General features: G+C 39.6%; 1 protein-coding gene across 4 annotated transcripts in view; it reads right to left on the minus strand.

Annotated features, from left to right (window-relative positions):
* Nucleotides 1–727: 727 nt before the first annotated feature.
* Nucleotides 728–16,748, minus strand: part of LOC111243915 (uncharacterized) — a 174,049-nt gene continuing 158,028 nt past the window's right edge. For 2 of the 4 annotated variants that reach the window (XM_022790249.2, XM_086981574.1), the window contains 7 exons: nt 13,740–13,979; nt 10,742–10,840; nt 10,124–10,322; nt 7,998–8,157; nt 5,261–6,036; nt 3,475–4,160; nt 728–2,793 (listed from right to left, as the gene is read on the minus strand). In XM_022790249.2, coding sequence (XP_022645984.1) covers nt 3,862–4,160; nt 5,261–6,036; nt 7,998–8,157; nt 10,124–10,322; nt 10,742–10,840; nt 13,740–13,979 — 1,773 coding nt within the window. In that variant the 3' untranslated portion in view covers nt 728–2,793; nt 3,475–3,861. Of the gene's footprint in view, nt 2,794–3,424; nt 4,161–5,260; nt 6,037–7,997; nt 8,158–10,123; nt 10,323–10,741; nt 10,841–13,739; nt 13,980–16,748 lie in introns of all 4 variants that reach the window. The other 2 variants (XM_022790250.2, XM_022790251.2) reach the window with 2 other exon arrangements.

Raw genomic sequence — 16,748 nt, forward strand, 5'->3', positions numbered from 1 at the left:
AATACCAAGGCGAGCGCAAGTAACCAATACGATGCACTTGTCTGTATCCCCTAGGTGAAGCCAACCCACATTGGCCATAGTTGCTATGCTTCACCTACAAAGGGAGGCCACCCCTCAGAGCTGCATTGCTACTTAGGTGTGAATATTCCCGTCAAACCGTTTATGCCAGCTTTTGTTGGCGAGGTAAACTTTATTTTTCCGCAAATTCCGATCGATCTATAATGCACCTCGTATGTCATTTTATGGGCATTTTATGGTACAGGGTTGAGCCAAAATGATTCTATTGGCTAAATTCTGCTGGAACAGTCGCTCTCGAACTCATTCGTAATTCGTATATGGCGAGACATGAGCATAGGTTCCAATCTGTTAAATTTGTAATAGATTATGATACGCCTTTAGCCAATCTATTAAGAGTGCACTGCTATTGTTATTAGTACTCCTCTTTTTGGCTTACCATACGTTTTAATGGTTCCATTTTCTTTTCACAAAGGTTAGTAGATAGTGCGTGCCCTTAACAGAACTTGAAGCAGTAGAGACTTGAGTGGAAAATACTGCGAGTGTCGGTGAAATGGTAACGCGTTTACCTACTGAACTTAGGGACAATCAGGTTCGGGTTCTGGACATAGCTCGTCAATGCCAAACTTAAAACTCGACATGTTCATACAACAGCGCACAATAAATCTTGAATTAGTTGATAAAGTTAGTTTCTAAAAAAAGGTACCGCTCATTTTATATGTGTAGGTATAAAACATATTCTTTTTTTTATTGATAACATACGATACGTTTACATCATGAGGCGAATATAAGGTTGAATAATGAGTCGATGAATGCAACTACATGCTCCTCTAGGGTCCTTTGTTCGTCCGATTTGAAAGCCAAATCACTTACTGTGTCATCTTTAAAATGAAGTATGACTTCTGATTATCTCACAGAGAAAAAGTTATATTCCTTATTACCTACTTTAGAATCACCATAAATCGAGGTGCATTCTCTCTCTCTCTCTCTCTCTCTCTCTCTCTCTCCATATATATATATATATATATATATATATATGATAGCCTTGCATGATTCGATTAGCCGTACTTGTTTAACAGTTAACTCCAAAAATGCATTTATGCAAGACTTACATACGATAGTTAATGTTTTAACGTTGAAAATGTCAGAGGCATGCGTATGATCGTGTCGTCATGTTCCGTTTCCACATCCCGGAGTTTCTGCTGTGAGAATCGACTTCACGAGCCGTTAGCGTTACGTTTTTTCTCACCGACGGTAAACTCTTCAGTTTTATGCAGTGCTACTACTGATATATACAATGTTATTTACATGAATGTATATATATATATATATATACATACCTATATATATATATATATATTTATACATACCTATATATATAAACACAAGAAAAACACGTAGACAACACGAGATGACAATAAAGCTGTGCCATGTGTCACCTTCGATGTCATCGATTTTAAACTTTTGAAACATAATCTTGCCCATTTATGTTGTCCATGGGAATAATCGTCCGAAAATTTATGTCATCAGAAAGCTGCGATGCACGTTGAAGCTTCTTTTGCTTCACATTGAAGATTCGAGACGCTAATTTAAATCGCACTTGATTAAAGTGAATCATTTTACTAGAATGTACTTTGTAATGCTTCCTGTCACATTGATATGATATTCAGCAGTAAATATATATATATAATTATGGCAACTACCCTATGCGAAGGCACACAACAAGTATACCTAGAGTTACCCGCTCGTATGGAAATGATTACAGAGAATATTTGCATTTATGTCGCCTTCGCAAACAGGATCAATCTACTATGGTCTGTCAGGGCCATCCGTATCTTTTCTCTGGCATTCTCTATTTTTGTATATATATATATATATATATATATTTATACTTTTTACTCTATGCTGTGATAACTATAACCTTCAATTGCTTTTCCATTTACAAAATTATTGGCATTTAGATACTTGTAATTCACATCTAATCTTCGTTACGGGGAAGGCTATGAGGCCTTCAGTGAGCTGTCCATTGCAGAAATGATGGGTGTGTCAGTGGCAGTGCATCCGACATCGAAGCATCGAGCGTCTACCGAAGCTTTGATAGTCAATCCCGTACGCAAAATCTATATACGAAATCATTTTTACACTGAAAACTTTCAAAATAAATAAATAACTCGATGCTAATTTGTCGACGACACAAATTTCGAAATTTTAACAAAGAAGAACAAGTGCGAGCTTCCTGCGTCCGAGCTAGGAAACTGTCTTTTACTTTGTCATGGATTGATCTCAGTTCGATATCTTACATCCTGTGGTAGCGGGTCACGACGAGCGTTCAAATACAATAGCAGACGCTTTCCCGTTTCAGAGCGGGAACAAACTTTACCGTTTTGCCAAACCCATAGCAGCAGCAATGGTAACAAAATAAAAACATGGTTGCTCGATTATGTTTGTAGGTTGACAGATTTGTAGGGTTAGGCTAGGATAACAGGAAAGGTAGGGGCGGTCTCAAACGCTTTTCTGCCACCGTCGTCGCCGCTGGTTTGGTCGAGACCAGCTTGTTTTATTTGGTTTTGTCAGGCATACACAAGGTGCGCATCACGTATAAAAGATACTGTAAAGCACCCAGTCATACAAACATAGATTACTATAATAACTTGACGGGAAACGTGCCTCAACAAATGGGTCATTTTCGTGCAACTAAAACGAAACCCAATCAACGTCTTATCCTGATACAATAATGGCAAAAACTTGGACAGGGTCAATCACTTCGAGCCAATCACACTGAAATATGCACATAGAGATAAACACTTATTAGTCCAAGAATCCAAGACAGAATTTCAATGTCCGTTGCAGTAATTGAAGGAAGTAAATTAATTTAGTACTAATACAATAGTATAGAACTAATTTATATGTCAGACGAATTTCGAGTATGTACCTGTCAAAACATGTTGACGACATGCAATATAATCAATGCAACAATATGTAAGTTTAAGGATCCCTAGGCAAGTTACATTGGGGTTATCGGTATGGAGAAATCGGCCGGCTAGCTTAACGTTCCTAGGAAATCTACGGAATCTTCTAAAAAAACATTATTTAAAGCTGTGCTGGTGATTGCTCTGTAATGCGTAGCTTATCGAAGCGTAATGGAAATGATGATGCGATCAGCCATTTATATACCGTGTTAATTTCTAATGTTAATTATTCTTCGAAATATGGTCCCAAACCCTTTCACTCTCTTTCTCTGTTTTATTTGTTATACTGAGCAGGGCAAAAGTAGGTTTAAGAATGGGTCTAGAGATGAACAAGATAGTTCTCCTATCGGAAGCGAAAATAACTTTTCAGATACTATTTCAACTGCGATGCTGCTTGGTCATAAAAATAGTTCTCTTCTAAAAGCCTATTTTTGCCTTACCCTATATTACTAGTATGTGTTGGCGTCCCTGCGAGATCAGGCCTACTCACAACTGTACGGTTGATGGTTTCTTTATGCTTGCTGCTGTTGGTGAGATTGTTCTTGGCTGATTTTTATGCGCGGTCTACAGCCATTGCCATAGTTTCCTACTGTGCTTGCTGCTGATGAGGCTGATGTCTTTTCCGGTATTATACCACTTTTAACAACAATAATAACAATGATCAACACGATGATGTCGTAGCATTCTGTTGATTGAAGTATTCGCGCGTGAATGTACATGAGTGTGACGGAGCAACTATGAGGGTATAGGTGGATTCTCCTAAGCATGATTGGTTCGATTGGCTTGGCTGAACTTGGCACGCATGCAGCTTCCCTCACAGCATTTTAGTGTACTTCTTTTTCTATAACGGGACGTAACTCCCTAGTCCGTACTAGTTCTAGGCTGTTAGGTTAGGTTGTAATGCCGAGGATGCGGCAGCTTGCGCAGGTGGAGCGGCAGGTGCAAGGTTTGCTGCTATGGCTAGAACGGGCGTTGCGACCTGTTCCGAAGATGAAACCGCTGACGCCTCATCGGCGCCTGAAGTCAAATCAGCTGATGGTATGGATGACTCAACCGACTCGGAAGACGATAGACCCGCAGCCAGTATAGCAGGTGCAGAGGAGACCGGCTCAAAAACAGTTGCCTTGGTGACCATTGCCATAGGGAGGTTCGTAGTCACAGGTGTCGGTTGAGGTGCTGTGTCCGCATTCAGCAGGTATATGTCAGGTAAGGTCGACCGATTCGTGTTTAGAGGTCATTTACACATTGTCGGTCGGAGATTAGCCAGGAGACAGCCAGGAAGATAGGCAGGTATGCCGCAGGCAGATGCAAGCGCCAGGCAGATCATCGTCGAGCGCCATCGCGTGCGAATGCGCGTCGGGGTGCGCGGAGAACATGCAGCCAGTCGGGGCATACAAGGAACCACGGAAAAGAAGAATGTTTTTGGGGTCCAAATTTAGGATCATAGCGGGTAGAATGAGGAAAATACGGGATTAGGAGCAAAGATTTGTTTAGGGGTGGTGAGTTTGTGTGCGTAAACGATAGAAGAGTGCTCAGAAATTGGAACAAAGAGAAGTTATAAACAAGGCAGGAGCAAAGAAGAAGCAACGGTCACCGCTGCTGTTTCTACCGTTATAGCCATCACCACACTATTGATCACTGCCAACTGGTGTAGTATTGTTACTATATATAATCATTATATCATATGGAAATATCATATATATATATATATAATATAGCACGAAGAAAAGCAGGAGGTAAAATGTGATCCGAGTGTAAACGTAATTTATGTACGAGCATAGAGTCCTGTGTTGAGTTTTTTTACGTGCCAGTTACAACTGTGAAGTATCAGCCTAGATATCTATCGCGGAGAAGCAATTGCCTGGCAACGTTTGCTTACGGAAGACGAATATTTACCATGCAACGATGCTTCGTCTGGCCCGCGCAAACACGAAAAACACATGCAGACGAAAATACCACTTCTGTATTATATTGTGTATATTAGGTATAATTTATACGCTGATGTGCATGTACATTTTACCAGCTGAAGCTTTTTACGGGCACTTTACAGCTAGAAGAATTCATTTGCATGCTTGGCAATGCAAGTTTTCTAAGAAAATGGTTTACAAGTGTATGAAAAAAAGAATGAACTTCATCGTTAATTGTTTTGTTAATGATTATCCAACTATACATGACACATAACAAATATGCTGAAAACTAATTAAATATACGAATGAATAATACATTACTAACTTGTATCATTACAATGTCCTATACTCGCTACAATGGAAACGCACCATTTCCTTGGACGGTAGCCAAAGGTTGTGGTTCAGCCACAACGGCCTGGCTCAGTTGATGTACGAGTTGTGCTTGTTGTGGCACTTGGGCTTGATAGCCAGGGGACGTTTGACTTGGATAACCTCCGTAAGCTAAAGTGGGCTGAACTAGGAACGACGAAGTTGAGGTAATCACCATTGTCGTCGGATAGGTCGAGCTAGATGTTACCGTTCGATACCTCGTTGAAAACGCGTTATAAATAAGCGTGAAGATCTTGGACGCGTAGCTGGTACCCGTAGTTACCGTAGTGTACAGCGAAGTAATAGTCGAATAGCTGGCTGTTGGTGTCGGCTGCAGGAGGAACGGAAATGGGAATGCCTGTGTTGGCTGAATAGTGATCACTTCGGTGGTAACGGTCGTAAGGGTGCGCTCTGTCGTTCCAATCGAATCCGATAGACGTTTCGAACGAGTTCGCCGACCATCGTAAAAACTCACGACCTTCGTGTGGTAGAGGGTGTCAGTGGTCACGTAGGTGCTGCTTCGGGTTACGGTCTGTAGCGAAGGCTGAAGCTGGGTGTTGAGGCCCAGAAGCAGTGCAGCAAGCGGGTTCTTCTGGAGAGCGTTTTGAAGTTCGTCGAGAATGTTTTTCGAAGTAAGTGGCTCATCTGTTTTAGTTGTCGCCGTAGCGTTGATGTCGCCAGCCAGCAGTGTTTTGATGTAGGAATCGTCCGATTCATCGAGGAAGCTTAACGTTTCGTTGGTCATCTCGTCAGTAATCTCGCTGGAGGGCATAGTCCTACATAAACGACGTCCACATGCAGAAGGAAATAGCGATACGTCCCGGATTCCGGTAGAACGACCACAACAAAACGCAGAACAAGTTAACGCGTGCACTGGATTGGAAATACTTTATTTTTCATTTTCAGGGTCAGTTAAGCGTAGAAATTAATTAAAAACAAATATGAACTTAAATCATATATGCAGTCGAATGAAACTTTTGTTTTTGTAAGTATGACGTCATTGTTATCTGCATGAAACTATTGAATACATCAGCCAGTGGTATAGCATTTCTAAAAATGGTCAATGGTTGCGTATGGCGACTATGAAGTACGTCTGGTTACCTCAAAATGCAATGAATAATAACATTATTCATTAATCAACCGTATACGTAAATCAATTGAGTATAAATGAATTAACTAATCAATTCGATTAAGCTTACTTCATAAAAGGTAACTACACGTTCAGCCTTCAATACATTTAGTATGTCATTGTTAGCAGGTTAATAGACAATGACAGTATAATATGGCGACATGCGTATATAAATTATATAGCACGTTGTCGAGTTCTACTATTTTTTGTGTCAACGTTGTTTACTTATCCTAGCTGACATCAGATCTCCTTTCATATAGCCTAATGTTTTGTTTTCTACTAAAAAGGATTATACGCAAATGTTTTTGTTGTCGTCCTTGCTGTTGCTGTCCCTGGTATTTTGGGGTTTGTCTTGTCATCCAGGTTTTGCCATTTTATTGTTAACTTTCGAAGTTTATGTGTTGATTCTTGTTGCTTTTAATATCCGGCGATTTTATTTTTAATCGGGTTGAATGACCAGGTTGGTACAGCTGTTGTGTTTGATTCAGTGCTGTGTATATATATGTATATAGGGTTTTTCGGAAAATGTCTCCAACTCGTTATTCGAGTTCACTTATCGTCGCCATAAATGTCTGTTCTGGAACAATTGGTCTCTGCGTTATACATTGGGCTAGCAGGTATCTAAGTACTTTTTTGCATAAGTTTAAAAAAGTTTTCCTTTTCTTACAAAAGGTAAGTAATAGGTTTTTTATAGCCTTGACCACTCCTCGACTTGAGATTCCCCATAGCTTCCGGATGAAGAGTCTCTTTACACTTCGGGTGAAGTCTATTGCGTAAACTGTGAGGACTTCCAACTATGCAATTTACACGTATCTAACGAAATATATGGTAGGATACTGGGAAGTATCATCCATTTGGCATTCTCACATGTTCTACATACACTATCATATACATGTATAGAGCTTCATAGTTTGTAGTTGCAACGCACAGTTCGTAAACATTAATGCAATGTTTACGTATGTATTAATTATCTTTTAAAGATTTAGGGTGATTCTGCTTATATTTAAAAAACTTCGTTCTTGAAGGGGCCGCACTCGAAAGTGAATCGAAGTACTTAACATAAATAAAGACATGGACAATGTAAATTCCCGTGTATGAATAAATATTTTGAATGTCTGGGAGAGCGGTCAACATATCGATGTGCTAAAGGAAACTATGGCGGTCCGCTTCAGGTGAAGTGTCCTGAAACCGACTGAGCGAACCTTATTTGCTAAATCGTTTGATTAAAGCGTATTTCTTTAAACGATTTAATTATACTGTAGCTTTTGTTAGATGAATAGATGAACATATCTTCAGTTAAATATGAAGATTAGGTCTTTATATGTCGTATTAGACATATCTATAACTACATGTTTGTCTTATCATTTAGCATTTATCTAAAATAATCGTGGTCAATGATTATCTACACATGCGGTATACTTCTGCTATATATTTGTATCGAAAGTTTTTTCAGATTTGCGTTTTTCTTAGGCTAAGCAGCGAACCTTTAATTGCGTGCAACAAATAGCATTTTAACAAGGGCTCCACTGCCGAAGTCCGGCCCGGCCTTAGAATGGCTATGAAGCCTTTCAGGTCAGGCCTATCCGGCTTTTGGCTATTCGGCTTTACCTGTACGCTGTGACGAATTTTCTGATTACAAAGGATTCAGTGATGGTCTGCATCGAGGTAAGGCCGTCATGAGAAGCCGGGATGAGCGACGTGCGCCACGTGTGCTGTTCCGTTGAGTAAATTCGGGAATGAACCAACCCAGACGGTGTTGGGTCAATGGCTGAAATACAAACATTCCCAAACGAATGGGACGGTCACAACAAGCAATTTTTCGAAAAGGAGACATTAATCAAGATTCTCTTGTAATGCATGCTTACTTCCAAGTTGTTTACACGACTTTTACTCTAATTAGGTGCCAATAGTAATGCTTGTGACGAATTAGCGGACATGCGGCTAAAAACGAAAAATCAAACAGATAGCAGACGTTAATCGGTACATCTCGTCTCGATGCGAAACGGTTGCACCGGGATATTTTTCATGGGACAATTTGCATTTAAGACTGTTCTGTACGATATGGTACCATTCACCGATGATCAAATGTTTGATATGTACAGTTAGCGAGAATTTTCCAGCAATTCCCCTTCACCCTTTGGCTAAACTTGTCTACGTTCCATGGTGCTATATAAGTAAGCAGATCGATTATACAGTCGAGAATTTCTCGTCGTTTAATGAGAGTTGCAAACATTGTAGGGACATTTTCCTGATAACAGTAGCGCTTTGGTACGGTGACCTGATGAAAACACTGATACGAGGGAGACACGATTCCATACGACATGATACTACCTTTTGCTGGATAAGCCACGGGCCACTAACGTGGTTAGGAAACACCAAGGAACAGTCTCGGCCGCCAAATTCAGGACAAAATCTGGGCGTAACGCTTTATCATTGAACGCTATATAGCATAACTGCGATATATCACGCAGGAATGTAGTTCGTGACTTAAATTCAACGTAACTATTAAGAGATATATCTACGAATATACACGAGAAGATGTGTATTGATAATCCTGGGACGGGTGGGGAACAAAGTCAAGGGGCGTTAAACCTAGCAGTTTAGACAATTCGAAAATAGCAATTTCGATAAACTTTTAACAGTGTACGGTTACAATAATTTTAAATAGGTCCTAATACACGATGCCAAATTAGAAAAGAATTGTATCGAATGTGGTAAAAGGAGGCCTGAAATGGGAAAAATATATGCCTAGAAATAGAGGAAGTAGGCCTCCTGTCACAAAACAAAAGCACTAGCTGATACGGGTGCCGCTTTGACTCGCCCGGCTCTCTTCGCAATGGCAGTAAACACATTGTTTTCCTAATTACATACTTCACTCTTTCATCATTGTAAGGCTATTTTTGCCCCACCCGGTATACGAAAGACACGAAGGCAATATCAAAGGCTGTCTTGCCTTTGAACACGTTTGAAACGACTTCTGACTCGTAAAGACAAATGAATGCTTCAAGAAGTAAAAAGGCATGAAAAATGCTGTGCTAAGTTATGTTGAAAAAGTAATGCTGCAGGCGAGGTACTCATGCATCGGAAATGCCATGCTCAACGCCGGGGGGAACATGCAGAACAGTCGATCGGCATTCAGGTTTGGATTGTAATGAATGTAGGTCTGGAAAAAATTTTCACTCTTACACCCCTAATCATTTATCTGGCCGGAGTAGAGCCACGAATAGCTGCAGCAAGCTGGAAGCAATCGAAGATCATTCAGGAAAAGCAAGTCGCCCTAACACTGATTAATCAGGATCAGATGGGTTGCTCTACCTAGTAAAATATTCTATGGTCGAAGACCCTGTATTATTGGTATTTCAAATTCATCTGTAATAAAAACTTTCTAAGGAATGTTTATAGGATGTCGTAGAAGACTATTCTATAATAGAAGCATCAGCCTGTAAAACACTGTCTGCTTGAACTCTATACGTTAGAAATATATATATATATATATGTTAGTAGAAATTACATAAATTTCGCATGGAGGTCTTACCGCAGAAAGAGGAAGAGCAACAAACCCAAAGACTGAGGCGTCAAAATTATTGGAATCGATATAGACTCTAGGTATCCAAAGTGCGCGAGAATGACCTGAAGTCGTATTACTAGGCGCTAAATGGCCAAATGTGGCTTTTACCTCCTGCTGAATGGTCTATACAGAGTGAGATTTAATTTTTGATACGTTAGTTTTGTACCATTGTCGCTGATGCCATTAGAGAGAACTTCGCTGGGCTCAATCGTCGTCGGAAAAGAAGTGGTTATTGTTAGGGTTCGAATGACGGATTTGCGCTGACCAGCGCGAAGAGTCACCAACGACGTGAAGGTCGTAGGCAGCCAGGTTATTCGAGCGGGATCAATGTTTAGAAGAGGGTCATCAAGATCGAGAGCTTTCACCTGGAAAGTGTTGAAAGTAGCGACGCCGCTCACTATCAGGTACAATTATCAGGCTGCTACTTCTGTTAGTTCTTTGTAATATTAATAACTTTTATCAGTATATCGTTTGATCATGATGTGTGTGTGTGACCTAATTGCAACATCATGTGATATGATTTAACTTTGTGCGGCGCGATCGACTTGCCAACGGACGATGGTTGATTTGAAAATGATTTCTGACTCCAGGCATATAAGAGGGCAAAACAATTCACTTGATGAATGGACTAGGCCACATAATTTTTTAGGCAATTTTTCCAGTTAGATACTTCAGCCTTGTAGCAGGTACTTGTGCCGAAAACCTCTTCAGGTTTGTGACATCCAAACAAGGTTTTAAGGGAAAATGCCTCAGTGGTTATTTGTTTAAGCTGTAACATACAGACCTGTGAATCAAACGCGTTCAAATGTTCAACCTCCGAAGGCAATGCCGTTTGATCCTCGTAACGGGAAGTCAGACGGACCTTGAAACGATTAAGACGAACCTGTAGAAGAAACATTGATGTGTTGTTTATTTCAGCAAACAGATTGCCGAAGCTAGAAATCTTTGTCCTCTTACCACTAATGAATAAGGCAGTTCTGTATGACGGAGTTGCTAATTCAAAGTACTTGCGGATTTTTCCCTAAACGGAAAGTTATCTCAATGCGCAATTGTATCGGAAGAGTTGTTAAGTCAAATTAAAGGTCTGGGAGGAATTCACTGATATTGGGAAAAGAACGGCGAAAAATTAGTTCAGGCATTGCGATATTGTTGTATCAGAATGAAATCTCTGAAGAATCTGGAATAAATCATTAAAATATAAGCTCTGGTTGATTCAGCCTTTCGTTAAAACAAAAACCATGGCCCTAAATAGGAAGTTAAAACTTTCGCCGGTTCAATAGCAAATATACTCGCCGATTAGCAAGTCTACACGTAGCGATAGGCACCTTCCTACGCCTAAAAGTTGCTTCACTTAGGCTCCTATTTCTATTAGACAGGCTCGCTTACATCAGAATGGACATATATAAAATATAATCAGTTTGCATTGAATACCGCTGACATTTTAAATTTTAAGCTATGATATAAGCTAGTCATACATAGACGGCACTTTTACCAGAATATTCTTCCGTCTAATACCGGTAACGCGATCTTGCTTTGGTGACATATCTCATTCAACTTAGTCGCCTTAACCTGTCATCGGATAAGCACTCAGTTACTGAAATATTTGAAATTCTAAGTTAGCAGGATGGCTATAGGAAAGTGCCGAGAGTTTGAAGCAACATTCCCGTCGGTTAAGTTACTTGTTAAGAAAAAAAGGTCCCCGATATTTATTGCTTTCTCCTTTCTGAGGAGGTTCATGTTCTGTTCTTAATTCGTCTCTTGCTGCTTGCTCGAGTTTCCCGCTCTCTTTACCCTGTTTTTACGGGATGACCGTAAATAATTGTGCAGGGGTGCTGTCTGGAATTTAATATCCCCCCGTTTATAATATCCGAAAGCAGAGTTTAAATTTTCCACAGTACTCCATACTATAGTTTACATAGATTGCATTGTTTTGGAAAGGGGAAATGGTGAAAAGCGCGGCTGCACCAAGAACAGAGACGTATGAAGGGCGGGTTCTTTTGTCGATGATGGAGTAGGTAGTTGGGGCAGTTAACACTGGATTATTTGGATAAAGGCCAGGACCAACAATGAATGTGACTAAATACGTTGTACCTGATGCAATAGTTCAGGGATCGATACCTCGAACAGAGGTAATCCAAATTGATGTTAAAGCAGCTGTCAAAATGTAAGATAAGAAAACGACTCAGGTCTCATAGTTCGCTCCCGCAAGTACATCGTGTTAATGATCCTATTGTCTGCGACTAAGCCACATGCCTGGGCTTTCAACTGCCCAGGTTCAAAATAATCTAAACTGCAATTCGTTTTAGACGAACATTCATCAGACAACCTTGTACGATAGTGTATCCGACAAGTCCGACCCATGCGAACCCTACACAAGTTTCGGAGACTCTACCTATTCACAAGGCTCTACCTATTTAGAGACAAATGCCCACTAAAGGCTACGTCGACCAGCAGGCATGTCCACTGAGCTCCATTGTAATCTACGATACAAAGCCCCGTATATTACGATAAGGGGATAGTAGCCTTGGCTGCAGAAGTAATGCAGAAATAACACTTCTTCTGACATAGTCGAAGCAAATGCAGAAATCATGCGTAGAAGCTGTGATTTGTTTGAAATTCAGGCAAACGTCAGTATATGTGAATATGTCTAAAGTATATCATTATGAGTTAAATATCGCGTAAAGTAGAGACTGGCATCGCATTGCCATGTTGCTTGAGGAACTCAACAACGAACTATTGCCGTACAGACGAACAAAACGGTATGTGCGCACAAAAGGCGTACGAAACCGCACCGCATTTGTGCGTAAGGCAACAAATCGGTAAGATGCTAGAAATGGCTTAGGACAGTATGATGACGTTTATAAGGGATTATGAAACATGCTGCTTCTTTATTGCTGGCACAAATATATATATTAATAAAGTACTTCAAGCTCTATTACTTGCTGGCATTCTAAAGCCTATTCCAACATTCGTACGAATTAATAGACTTAATTTAAGAATTATCTTCAATTCAATTTTTTCTTCCGTTACTATCCAGATTTTTTTGCTATAGACGAACCCTACCAAAGTCAAAAACCTCTGCCCGAATTTTTTGCGTTATGGACATACACGAAGAAACCGGAAAATCCTCTAAGGAGATAACGCTAATTTAAGTAATTTAAATCCATGTCGTTTAAAAAGCCATTTTCGACATATCTGGATCTTTAATCAAGTTTTTAGAAAACAGAACATCTGTTGCCGATTCAGTGCGTCAGGTAAACCTGAACAAGCAACTTTTTTTCTTAGACTTTTTATGTACCATTTGAACTATTTTTTTGAGCTTTTGGATTTTTGCCCTGCTATCAGCCCAAAAATTAAATCGGCTTTTTTATAGATAGCGTAGTTAGGCTATCGTTTAACGAGCTGGTAACTATTCATATCGCTCGACACACGGCTAAAGTTAAAAAGTTATCTGCGGATTAGAAAAAAATACTACTTAGTGCTTGAGCTTCGAATTGATGATTCAACTGCCGTAAGCGTCATCGCTTATATTGAAGAACACGTCAATCTAATTCTTAGTGTACAAAAAAATGTTGCTGTTGCGTCTGTTGTTCGGGTATGATTTCAGATGCGTAGGAAACAGTCTCCGATCGCACCATCATGCTTCAGACATACGTAATTATTAGGAGGTAGTTGCTCCATCTGTCGAAGGAGCTTTGTGCCTCTCAAATAAGAGCCTAGTCCTAATAATGCACTGAACTTTAAGTTCAGCTGTTCAACTGATGCTTGATATATGTACGTACCGAGTGACTTTTGGCTAATGGGCTATAACGTAGCCTAGAGGTAGTGCTGCTTTGGCTGCGTCCATTAGGCCTTCTGGTAAAGTGGATTTTGTTATCGTCTTCAATGGTTTCGGTAAATTTCGGCTCGAGCCGAGTGGTTTGTTGTATCTGCCGACTCTGCAACGTTGCCGATGAGCTTTTGAATGAGGCCTGCAGCAGGAGTTTCTCCAAATCCCCGACATCACCGCGACGTTCGATGGTCTGAAAACCCGATGATTATCACAGAGTATTTTGGCAGAATTTAACGAAATAAGTTCTGTTGAGTTGACAACTACTTTTGTCACAGGCTGACTCAGATATTCACGTTGGGTGACGATTTGTTCACACCTCACAATTTGCACCAGTATGCGGAAATAGGCAAGTTTGGATTCCGGAGAAATGAGGTGTGACTTTAACGTGCACTGTAACACAGTGGCGACAAAATGCAAAAAACACAGCTAAAATTTGATTATATCTATATAAGATTGTGGAATACATAAAATGACAGCGGATTTTTTTTCGTTCCGTTGTCAATGAACTTTGTTTTAGGAACCACCGTTCGACGTTAATTAGTTCAGCTAATTATATTGCGATTACGCATATCTAGAATATGAGCAACAGCTTTGACCTTACTGAAAATGGATCGACAAGGCCTCACGTTGTCTTGACAAATCTTGATAAAATATTACTATCAAGTGGGTCAAGAGCTTGCTCAATGCCAAGTGTAGAGAAATTAAAGGGTGTCTTTAAAGTTAAGTTTTAAACTGACCTGCCGTTTGACTTGATGCGTTAGTTCTACTATTTCATTAACTTATTATTGTTACTCAAAAAGAATTGTTAAAAAAAGATTGCCGAAACAGCGCATCGAAAATAGTAGTGGCTGTCGCTGACGGTAGGTGATAATAGGCAACTGAAAAATAGAAAGTTTAATCGCAAATAAAATATTTCTATATTTTATTATATGTATTAGTTATAGGGATTGGGTTATATATAACTTAATATGAGCTTTGCTTACGGTAATGCAATTAGAAGTGCCAAACACCTTTACGTGATGTCCATCAAATAGGAGTAAGTTCACGTCGGCGCTTCAAGATCATTCCTATTCTTCATTAGGATTTTGTAAACTGAGTTTACTGATATGGACTTCTATTGGATTGAATGTAAGACTGTCGCCCAGTAAAAAGTGGCGACCTACAACAACATAGGTTACGCCGGTATAGTCAGAGGCAATTATTTATTTACAAATTATTCATTTTTATCCAAGTACACATTTATGAGAATCTTACATAATTCTGGATATTATAATTAGATAAATAAGCTGCTTTAAATTTTTATTTGGCTACACGGACAACTATATAGAGCCTATTTTTATGTAACTGTTAATCGAGCGACAATGTTCCGGAATGGTCATCAGATTGTGATTAGGACAATAGAAATGCAACTGTGTATATATTAAGAGCCTTAGAGGCCTGAAGTTACATTCTCACTTGGCTGACAATAGCCGCAGGATACCTTCGTAAATGCAGTCGTCTCCAAACTTGCCTGGAGCTGATACTGACTTCCTTCATCTTCAATACAATAGATCGAAGAACACATTTTCTGGTCAAGAGAATGGTTGCTTTTTTTCGCAATATCCTATGGATTTCGTATTGCGAGTCAGGATGTATTTTAATTTTCGTCTTCCATCTTTAGTCCATTATACATACTGTACATTTTTTCAGTTTTTTTACTACAAGCGATGAAACTCCTCTTCTCCCTGGTACACGATTGTTTGACTTCATGAGAAACGTCCATGATAGTTTCGGTTTATCTACTCGACATTCTTCAACTGAAACGTGTTTTCAATGGAGTTCAACTGATGATCAAATAAACTTAGTGATATCTTTCATCGTTACTAACTTAACCTCTAAGCTAGAGAATTAGTTATCTTAAGCAACGGTAGACCATGAACGTAACACTACAAACGTACTAATCAAATAGAAGCACTGAGTAAGTTACTTTTCTTTTTTTAAATCGCCATTTCGACAAAGATTTCGTATTGCTCTGCATCGAACCACCGTTCATAAGTTCTAGTTGAAACGATTGCCTATAGTAGTGAAGTTCGCTGACACTCAAACATCAACTGCGGAATAGAATAATTTTGGATATTTACAAAACTTAGATGGGCAGTTTATTGACCCAAATCTTAATTTTTATCCACTGTTGTACCATATTATACAAAATGTCCCTCTAGTTTTGGAATACTAGCAGAAAAAGCATTCAGCAAATGGTACTGGATTTTGCGAAAACTTAGAAGCCGTCCCTCAAGTAGGCTGAATCGAATTCAGTCAACAACGAATGTAGCTATGTTTCTGTTTATTATCCTCAAGTAACAAACGTTTCGGACAAGGGCATTGGTATCAATAAACCGTGATGGGTTAACAGATATGTGTTCTACAGCCCCATTTGCGTTGCGTATCGAGTGGAGAAAAACATAAATACATAGATGGACAATAATATTCTAGATTTTTCGGATAATACAGCATAGTATGATTTTACTAACGAAGCGTTTTCGACAGAGAGGCGATGCTGTTTTCTCACTTCTTTGTTTGACAGCAGTAAGTTACACTAAAAGTTAGCACGTGTCATAGCATGCAGATCGATAATAGTAACGAGTGAAAAGGGCAGCGCGGAGTCCCGTTGACCAACATCCTGACTGAATGTACCAAGCCCCAATTGGATGTGCAACTGCGTGACCTGGTCTCGTAGACCACACGCAATTTTGTAGGTTGTCATGTGCCGAACATGGACACCATTTAGCTCACGCTGAAAACATCTGGAATCAGCAGCCTGGAACCGAAAACTATCTATCTTTCCTTGGTAATAAATATGTACATATAGGCGGCAAGTCTAATAACAGAAAAGTGGATTTATTTATTTCGTTATAGAGTAAAAAGTAGTAGTAGTAAAAAGTAGATTTTTCAGAGTTGTCTATACCAGAAGTCGGAGTAC

Source organism: Varroa destructor, unplaced genomic scaffold (genome assembly GCF_002443255.2).
Source record: "Varroa destructor unplaced genomic scaffold, Vdes_3.0 BEIS01000002.1, whole genome shotgun sequence".
Classification (NCBI taxonomy): Eukaryota; Metazoa; Arthropoda; class Arachnida; order Mesostigmata; family Varroidae; genus Varroa; species Varroa destructor.